Source organism: Ruditapes philippinarum, unplaced genomic scaffold (genome assembly GCF_026571515.1).
Source record: "Ruditapes philippinarum isolate M1 unplaced genomic scaffold, ASM2657151v2 ctg11581_1_1_1_1, whole genome shotgun sequence".
NCBI classification, from domain to species: Eukaryota; Metazoa; Mollusca; class Bivalvia; order Venerida; family Veneridae; genus Ruditapes; species Ruditapes philippinarum.
Genome location: NW_026857703.1, coordinates 17,531 through 28,463, shown reverse-complemented (window position 1 = coordinate 28,463; position 10,933 = coordinate 17,531). Strand labels below are relative to the sequence as shown.

The window sequence follows — 10,933 nt, the reverse complement described above, 5'->3', positions numbered from 1 at the left end:
GTAAATTTTTATGCCATATGACTAGTCTCAGCGCTACAAGGTGTGTTACAGCAAAATGTTACAGGTATGCCAATGATAATATGCGAGGGCTTTGGCGTATTTCTTATATATTAGTATTACTGGAGCGATAAGTATATAAACTTCTAGCGTTAATAACAATGATCATATTTTCTTTCATGATTAACTGGCCGTTAAGTATACATAGGTATAATAACAATGATCATTTGTTTCAATTTTGAATGTAATTCCCATTTTTACTGTGTTCATTCTTTCCAGTGCTGCATAAGCTCTAAATGACAGATATCCATCAAGTACCTACATGAGATCGATAGTATTTCGTAATAACAAAGGAACCGTTGAAATATCGTTGTGAATTTTGCACTATCAAAAGAACAACAACAATAGTTGTAAGCCTCATTTTTCGGCTACAAATTATCTTTATAGAAACGTTTGTTATTCATTTAATTCATGGATTGGAAGTTTACAATAGTTTAGTTTGTTAGTAGAGTACTTACATTGGTACTATATCAGAAAATTTGTAACTACTTAATTCTTTTAATAGTAGAATTGAGACAATGATGATATATTAATAGTTGAAAATATAGAAATGTAAAAAGGCAACTAATTCTTGACAATATTATTTTAATGTGCACTTAATCGTTAATACATTTTTTCCAAGTGGCTTTCCTATTGTTCATGCATACTTTAGATAAAAATGAGTAATATTTGTACAAATGTTAATTACAATAAGTATTGTAAATTATTAATATTTGTGAATAAAAAAAGAGATCGGCTTTTACATCTTATATTTAATTCCTTGACAGATATCATAACTTATCTGAAGCAGACAATCCCATAATATGAGATAAGTTGAAAGGTATTGTGATATAAGGAGATAGAATGTCACAGATTAAAAAAATAGGATCAGATAGGGATCAAATTAAAAACTCAGATAGTGCTGCATATTTAACTGATAAAACTGGGCTTGAATAGCATTAGTTTATAATTTAGAATAAAGTTAGTTGTTATTTTTAATCAAGATATCTAAGCTTTAAGTATTAATCCAATATGATATAAATATAAACTTGAATTGTTATTTGATCCGATTATTAATTGTAATTATAATGTTTGCTTAAATTGTTGATTTTTAGTCCACAAAATTTGGTTGGATTCTATTGCAATAAACAAATGATTTATAATTTCGATATGTATACATTAATTTTAAATAATACGTTATAAAATGAATAACATAAGAAACGATCACTGATCTGAATCTATTTCTATAGTTGAACAGTTGTTATATAAATGCACGGCGCATAGATTTCTCATTTCGAGTGATTTTGTAAAAACAAAAAAAGAGAAGTATTACATTACGTGGCTGTTTCAAAATTTGAAAATAGGCTTCTCATTCATTAATGTTAAATACGTTTGATGCAATATTCTGTATTGTCAGTAATGTTTATTTATTAATGAGAAGAAAGGTAAGTCTTTGAAATGAATGCGACGTTCGATCTTCTTTATCGAGTGCTAGTTATGTTCATTTTTTGAAAGATCCATTAACTTTTGAACAGGTAACTTGGCTGGGTAGCTGACTAATCTGACGTTATAAAGTATTTATAATTTAAGTTGTGAATTGTTATTATCTACTGATACAAAAGTTTATATAAAAACTAGATCAAAGTAAATTTGTGTCGTACTCGGAATTTTGTCTGCAACGTTAAATGAGTAGCACGACATTCTTTATAAGTTTAGCATTAAAAGCAATGGCGTCATATGTATATCTAGTATCATTTGTGAAACAATTAATTAAAGGATATTCCCTATCGCTATTTAAACTAATATATTGTGTAACAGACGGCTTAATTGTGTGATAGTAAAAGGTAGGTTAAGAGTTAGCTGGTTGAGAAGACGGTATCATCTGTAACTAATATGAAAATTTCTAAAGGAATGTTTTTTAGTATCAGTAAAGATAGAGGAAGTGAGATTGAACATTGTATCATAACGTATAATCAATCAATTACTTCAGTTTTTTAGTATATTATAGGCATCTAAGAACAGCATGTTCGTCTCGGATGTGTCATAGAAGACTCTGAATTTTATAAATTATCGAGTGTATGCGTTCTACGTAGAGCTAGAATATTTTAGCATTTTGAATGATATTTGAGGTGTGTAGATAGTCAAAGTGAAGATAGGATTTTCGTTTTTGTATTTATTCCTAAATTACAATATTGTAAACAAAAGCTCTTTATATCTAGAATTGCATCGATTAATGTTTTTATTCAGTATAGTGTTTTCTAATTCTAAAAGTCGTATGATGAAAACAATCTGTAGTGATTGAGCCCAGAATTGGAAGCGAATAGCCATGATAAACCTTTAACCTTACCTTATACGAGTTAATTGTTAGCTCACTAAGTTATTATAGAAGGGGTAAGACAATATGTGTTAGCTTTTCTTGTTTACTTAAATTTTCAGCGTTAGCTATAGTTTTTTAGGTGTTTATGGAACATTGTTTTGTGTTCGGCCTTATATGTATGATATGGATGTATGTCAGGATTAATTCGCGTGTTCGAATTTTATCAACTGATAACTTGATATCAATGGATAAATATTAAGAAACAACTGTGATTTAGTAGAGCTTGAATTAGGAAATGCAGGGAAACATTCGTTGGAATATCAGAGGGAGCAGGGACACCAGTTAATGTACAAAGCTATTCATGTGATTGATTACATTCATACGACTAAGTGTATTAATTGTAATGAGTTGCTATAAAGAAGTTTACGAGTAAATGAATAAATTTCTTCAGTATGGTAGACGAACAGGAGAAGAGGCTTTGATTTTTGTTATTATTAAATATAGCGGAATGAAATTTACATATGCAGCATTAATTGCATGTTACGAAATATCTTGGCCGTTGTAAAAGCTAAAGATTCTCGTTATTACTGATGGTGAAGTATATAAGAACGTGATTTTAAAGACGTGTAATCTGTCTCTCGGTTTTGTTGAACATGAGTAGTGTATGATGCTACGTACTCTGAGTTACTTGAGCACACCTGCTTATATGAGAATGAAAAATGAAGTTCTTAGTGATCAGATTGTATCTGTCCGTGAGACATGGAATTATTTAAGATTATCCACTAAGGGTATGCGAGATTTAATCTAATTACTAAAATTCGTCGGGGAATGTAGAAGAATCATTTTGGAGGAACATGGGCAATGTCTTCTATATATGAATAATCATGGTAGGTAAATAAAGTTATAATAGATATTGTATATATCATGTATTACATAAGTCTGTCAATATAATGACAATACATTTAACAAAGTGACTATACTTTTTATCCAGTTGCACACAACTTATTAACAAATGTTTTGATAAGAATAAAAAAAAGTAACTGTTTTTGGTTTTTTACTCTTTAAACGCCAATTATGGTGATTTATTATGCGTAGAAGTTATAATACTTGAAAAACCAAGAAGCGATCTGAGTATTTATTCCTTTTTATTGTCTTCAGTTTTGTTAGTAAAAGCATCATTCTAAACTATGATAATTGGATCGTGTTACTTTGACAATAAGGTCTGTGAACGAGCTATGAATTTCATAGACACATAATTCTGATTATACAGGCTATGATAAGGTGGGTGAAAAGTCTGTGTAAAAAGATGTAAAGACGTACAGTCTTTTTTATCACGGCTTGGCTGAACTTTGTAGGTATACTTATACAATTGTCCCGGTGCCAAATCTATGTGAGGACTCGTGATATATGATTGTATGATACAAGAAGCTATGACAGATTGTACGGACAATCTGCTTTTATTTTCATACATCTAATTATGTATATAAATATTAAGTAATTTCTGAGGACATTTTCTTTGGTTAACATGCAGCCTGTGTTATAGCCCATGAGACTTAAAGTAACAGTAATTCTTGGGAGATATGTTCAAGTGTATAAATACGTTGATTAAGTCATGGAAATTATTGACGTGAAACATATTAACCAAACTAGTTATTTTTACTTATTTTACATAATTTTTATTGCTCAAACTATTGCTTAATTCAAGAGAATTTCTTGACGCTTGAATGGTATTCAAGAAGATATACTTACTATTCTAACCAAACATTAGATTCAGCGGAAAAAAAACATTTTTTTTAAGAAATCAAAAGTGACACAACATTAGAATTAATATACATCAAGTATCACAAAGCTTGAAAAAGGTTATTTAATTTAAAAGAATACTAAGAGTACTGCTTGCAACGCGGCCGTTTCCAACGGCATATCGGTCTTAGCGGTGTTCATCGACTATTTAACACCGGTATGGAGTTTTGACGCTAAGAAATCGACCACGAAGGCCATAGGCCTGAGTTGTTATTTCTTTCGCATCAAAACGACAAAACCAATGTTAAATAGCCGGTAAACACCGCTCATACCAATTTTTCGATCCTAACAAGTTAAAATAAGGAAGATTACCAATGTTATTTTTTCAAGCAGATATTACTTCCGGTGCCGATTTTCGTGTAACGCTGTTCGATTTTACACCCTACCGTGTTTCAAATATAGATATTATAAAACAAAAGAAACAAGTTGAATGTTGATGCTGCACATCAAAGACGTCGCCAAATGATGTGAACAGTCACAGCTAATGTACAAAATTTTCTCTCCATGTTCATGGTATGTGTCTGAAATTTTGAAATGTTTGTCTGTTGCAACAAAGATTGAACCGTCTGGTCGAAGCAAACTAAATTGGATAACAAGTGAAATTGAAATGATTGGTAAACTAAAAATAATTTCAAGACAATATGTTCCAAGAATATGTCCATTTAAATATTGTGCGAATTGCATAGTGTCCGAATGATTTTGAGGACAAACTGTCTGTTATTTTACAAAGAGCGAAAATAAGTCTGTAAATTATGAATAAATTGTTATATTTGAAACTTTGTTCGGTGTTTTACTTATAAGATGTTGTCCGTTTAAGTATGGAACCCAGTGTTTCTGTGGAAACATTTTTAAAGATTATAGAATAGGAACTGGATGTTCAGCTACGTGTCCAGGTAATCCAAACGAGAAGTGTGGCGGCACATGGCATTTATCTTTATATGAGACAGGGCGTGAGTATCGTTATGATAGTTCATGATAAAGATAGATACATTTTATGATGAATTTTGTTGTAAGTTATCTGAAAAACGTAATGAAAACAAAACTCTGTTTTATTAAGGATGATGTAATATCCAATCATTTTCACGCTATCTGGCACTGTCCTAAGTATGTAGTCAGGTTATAACCTTAAAAGTATTTGTACGATTAATACCGGAATACCATAAATGTAACAATACTAAGATGAAATACACAATGTTGTTATGTTGAATGGCTATGTCAATGTTGTTACAGGTTATAACAATCAATTATTTTATTCAATTTCAAAAATAAGAAAAAAAAAGAGAGAGCAAAAGGGAGTTCTGGTCCTTGTAACTAATTTGACTTTGAAGACCGATATCATCATAATTATTTTCCTATTAATTTAAAGACAGGACTTTAAATGCACATTTGTAGCTATAATTTAGTTTACAGACCACCTGGATATATTGGATGTTATACTGACAAACCTGAACGAATTCTGTCAGAAACGATGTATATCAGTAATCTAAACACTGGAGATGCCTGCATACAACAGTGTAAGAACGCCGACTACAGATATGCTGGAACAGAGGTTATTATATCAAATGCTAAAAAAAAATAGATTTAAAAATCAATATTCAAATTCATTTATCATGCGAATTTCGCTATTTTATGTGAATAACATCAAACAAATAATTATAACTAAGCAGTCTATTCATTATGAAAATTGTAATCCATTTTTGAGGTGAAGTCATGTGTGATAAAGATTTTAAAAATGACAATTTTTATTTTATAGTTCGATCATTGTTTTTGTGGACACACGTATAAAAATTACCCGCAGGAAACTGGGTGTACAGCACCGTGTTTTGGCAATAGTAATGAAAAATGTGGAAATCACTGGCGTATCTCTTTATATGATACGTGGGGTGAGTTGTTAAACGCTTCAGTTAATGCACATACAGATCTGTATTACATACCTTAAACTTGTCTGTCTAAAAACCGCAAATTCGCTCAACAAATATATAAAACGTATGATGTAAGTGACAAATGCGGTACCATTTATGGAAGAGCCGAACTATTTTTCACTTTGGATTCCATATTAGCTGTGTTAGACATAGCGTTTGAAACGGGAACAAAAACTAAATTTTCAATAAATACAGTTGAGAGATAAGATATGATATTCCGTTTATTTAAGTTTATAAGAAACACAAATATAATCAAATTCCCAATAAATTTGACAATTCGTTATAAGCAAATGTCGCAAAATAAATGTATCATTAGCGTCCGCGCCGACGCGCGACGCCCTTTATGGAATGAAATCAGATTTTGTGAAAGGGCAATGGCACTTTCCAAAGCCTTTTTGTCTGTCATAATAGCCGATCATTCAGATTTATATGAGGGTGTTTGATAATCAAAAATGAAATGTAATATGTACGATGAATAACGAACTGGAGAATTTCGCAATGCCAACATATTCAAATGAAATTATCTTGACCTTCAATTAATCGCACTTTTCGTCTTTTTTATAAATCATGTTGGGTTATTATGTATGTTACTGCTGTTCCTATCAATAAACTGATGACCTTAACATTGTGAAAGTCCGAAAATCTATTTATAGAAGTAGTTTTAGTTTAACGAAAAGGTCATTCGTGTCGCGCTATGGTAATAGATAATGAACTGGAGAATTTTGCAGGAAATGAAATGCAAACATATTTAAACAAATAATTTTATTTGCACTCTTTATAAATCTAAAGCCGCCTCCGTGGTCGTGGGGTTAGAGTCGATGACTTCTAATCCAGTTACCTCTCTGGCGTGGGTTCGATCCCCGGGAGATGCTTTGGTAGTTTAGCGCGGAGGAAGGTAGTCTAGTACTGGTGTAACTCTCCAGGAAAGATGGTTAGGAAACTACCCGCCTATATGACTGAAATACTGTTGGAAAAAGGCGTAAAATGAAACAAACAAACAAACAAATTATAAATCTATAGAAAAAAATTAAGAATGCCATTTTTACAAATTGTTTTATCATAGTTCTATCATTTTGAAATTGTCTTTTTCATAGGTCTCTTCGGATTTCTTTTTCACGGCCCTGATTGCACTTATGGCATTTTTACCGCGAATATTTTAAATAGACCTAGTTAATAACTTGAAATGACGCTTTTATTTTGACGTTGTGCGACAGTTAACAGGTCTAGCAGTAGTATTCTATAGTTCAAGTCTCTTTAGCTAACTGTTCTATATTTTGTTTGAAGGCAATTGATTTTACGGTAGTATGAGTGGCGTGTTCATATGTCGAATATTGTGATAATTTATCAACAGAAACTTTCATCTGCAATTTAAACATAAATTGTTAAGGTTTTATTTATAGGAATGTAAACACACTGGTGGGTCAGAATAGGTATTAAAATAGAAGATTGGCCTCTCAATAAATCAATTAACAGACTTTGTTCATTTTGACTACTATTTTCACTGTGATTATATCAGGGTTTAGAGCAGTATTTTCTTTCTTTCTGCAAATTGAAATCTTTTTTGTTAAATTGGCGACAAATTTTACCGTTTTGTTGACTTTGCGAACTATGTTGATATTTACCTGTAAATCGAGTCCAAAAGGCATATGTCGTATCAAAATCCGTGTTTGATATACAATATAGACCTCCTTCTACTTGTATTTGAGTGGTCATCCATCAACTCTAGCTGCTTTTTGGCAATTTTGCGAACAACGGTCTTTCCTTGTGTACAGAGTCTAGCAAGAAATACATGTTTTAGTGAACGGGGTGTAGAAGTTTTATGTACAGGGTATAGTAGACGGTGTCTAGCAGTCACAAATATTTAAATTTCATTGTCTTTTATGAGCTGGCAATCATTCTGATGCAAGGAATAACACAAGATATTGATTGTTAACTTCAATAATTACTTAAATTCAAACTATAATATGATAATGTATCATTCCAGGTAGCTACTTGCTTTCTTACAAAAAAAAGAGAAAAAAAAACAAAAACAAAAAAAACAGTAGGACATTATTTAGATCAAAACGATTATAGTCAATTCATATACATGTATTATTCTATAATATGTTTTTTTTTGTTTTTTTTTAAATATTGTTTTTGTGAGAGGAGGCTATCAAATAATTTGAGATTAGATCCAAAATCACATGCTTACACACTTAGTGCATAGATAGTCTCATTAGCCTGTGCATTATCTCAATCAAAATTTGAAAATGCTTGCATATTCCTATGTTCTAAGATAAATGCCACGTGAACTTGAAATTCAAGGTAATAAGGACTTGCCACTGACGGGGATTTTACCCATCTGGCTAGCGATCATTAGATTACTTGTACGACGCGTTAACCTCTCGGCCATGCCGCCACTTTCAATGCAAATATTGTTAACTTGTTCCGGTAATACCATTCAACACAGAGTTTAGGTACTTGATTTTTGTGCAGTATGCATATAGAGCAATATATTGCTAAATTTTCTATGCCACAGCTGGATAGAATTTTGGGAACCATCAATATGAAAAGGATATTTGCATCTCATTTTCATGTCCCAGTAATAGCATTTTACACGGAATTATGGCCCCTGTTATGGCCCTGAATTTTATCATGTACAAAGAATAACATTTTTTATTCATTTTTAACATCAACTGACAGAATTTCAGCATATATATGTCATTCGTAAATATTCAAAACAACCGAATGGATTTCAGCACATCTCTGTCAATCATCAAGGACTGGTCTTTAAAAATGTATCATAAACTAAGTCTTATGTCTCCAGTTGTTGTGTTCGTTTATAACCAATACTCTGCGGGGGATATAATTTCAACGAATTTTCATGTTTAGAAATATCAAGAACATTTGTTAACGCGCTAGACGTGTTCTTATAAGAAATCCTGTAGAAACCGCAATGATATGTTTTCTTTGGACATCGATTAAACCATGGTTTGAAGTTCATCATATTGATTATGATCGGCATTAAGCTTACCGTCAATTAAATCATATATGATGACAGCAGTCCTCCTGAACTTCCCTTGGGAGTACAAAGACCATCGCCCAGAAACGAGCCCAAATTTAACTGTACATTGAATTATCAAATTGTCATGTTGTTATTTGAGTCAAGATAAGCATACGTTGATTAAGAATAGAAATCACACATTTGTGTTTGTCATGAAATTAAATATATGGAATACCTTTCCACGTCTCTCAACAGTATTTATTAAAAAATATTGACTCTCATTATAAGATATTTATACATGCACACTTACACAATTTGTTAAGTTGGGAAGCTACCTTCCCTATAACGGGTCAGTCAAGTTAGTAAAATATGCCGCGTTAGTATATGCAATATGCTATTAAAGTATTATATTAAAAATGAAAACTTACTAAGAACAGGATTTATGGATATATTTATCAATTGTTGTGCCGCCTTTGTTTATCCAGTTTATCAGTGGTTCCACATATTAACAAGTCCAACCAGTGTTTATTGGCGATTTTACACCAGTTTGTTTGTTGTTGTTGTTCTTTTTTTTTTCATTTTTATAGTTAGTGACAACGACGTCAGTCACGTTCAAATATGTTATATGTTCTATATGTAATATTAACTGAACTTAATATTCTGTTTTTATTTATCATTTAATGTTTTGGTAATGGGTCTAACAGATGAAACAAGTGAGAAACATTCTGATCAATTTGTTTAACGGTAAAAAAATAAAGGTTCAACTAAAGTCGTATCCATGGTTGTTTTGTTTTTTTTTGTTTTGTTTTTAACAATAAACCTTATGAGTCGTGTGTCATCACGATTTCAACCCCGGTCAAAAAAACACACAAAAAAAAACCCCCAAAAATGACAAAAAAATGTAAATTCTTATTTGAAAACGTCTTTCCACATATTAAACAAACAAAAACATTAAAAGAGCTATTGACTGTTAAATAAATTATTCAATTTTAACGTTATCATGAAAGCGTAAATTAAGATTTTTATAAGAATCAAACAAAAATATTCAAAATTTCCTAGACCTCGGTAAAATAATTTTGTCATACAGGTAAAGGTTTGAAAATCAAAATTGTAATCTATATGCTGTTTCTAAAGGATCTAGTACAGGAAAAATACTAAATGACACTGTTAAACTCTTGATGTGTCAGAATTAATTTATAAACCAGATAAGTACATTTGTCCATTGCAGATGAGAAATATTGCGACAAAGAAGGATTTTGTCCTGCGAACTGGGTTTGCGAGAATGAAAATGATGGCTTTTTCTGCAGGAAACCATAAAGAACTGTTGACGAGAGTATTCGAAATATATATATATATGTGCAAATTCATGTATATTGTGAGGCACATGATTTATCATAATTTTAATTCTTCAATAATAAAACTGAAATAAAGAATAAATCTATGTTATTTGATGTTGTTTTGATTACAGTAGGTTTAGAAGTGGTGTGTATATGATAAACATTTAACTCGTTGAACTGCCCATAGTATTTTCTGTAAAAGTCAGGTCATCTATGACACAAAAATAGTTACTATTTTAATTTCATTCATTAAACTCAGTTTTTAATCAAATTAAATACTGCAGTATGAAATTCAACAAGCAACATTAGTTAATACAACAAGGTAAAATGCCGGGAATATATTTAACAACACAAACAAATATTATCGAGAAATTTTTGAGAAGGTAACAAAACAGTATCATTTTCTGTAAGATTTACATACAGAGACATTCAAAATAACAGATTACTTACAAATATATATAGTTTATTATATTAATTATTGTTTTATTTTATTTTTTCAAAGAGATATTGACTATGAAAGAAATATTGCTGCTGTCCG

General features: G+C 31.0%; 1 protein-coding gene across 1 annotated transcript; it reads left to right on the top strand.

Annotated features, from left to right (window-relative positions):
- The first annotated feature begins 4,927 nt into the window (after window positions 1-4,927).
- Window positions 4,928-10,483, top strand: LOC132750629 (kremen protein 1-like). The gene is made up of 4 exons (XM_060740638.1): window positions 4,928-5,103; window positions 5,557-5,702; window positions 5,907-6,036; window positions 10,287-10,483. The coding sequence occupies exons 2-4, from the start codon at window positions 5,622-5,624 to the stop codon at window positions 10,373-10,375; spliced, it is 300 nt and encodes a 99-aa protein (XP_060596621.1). The 5' UTR covers window positions 4,928-5,103; window positions 5,557-5,621; the 3' UTR covers window positions 10,376-10,483.
- Window positions 10,484-10,933: the final 450 nt, after the last annotated feature.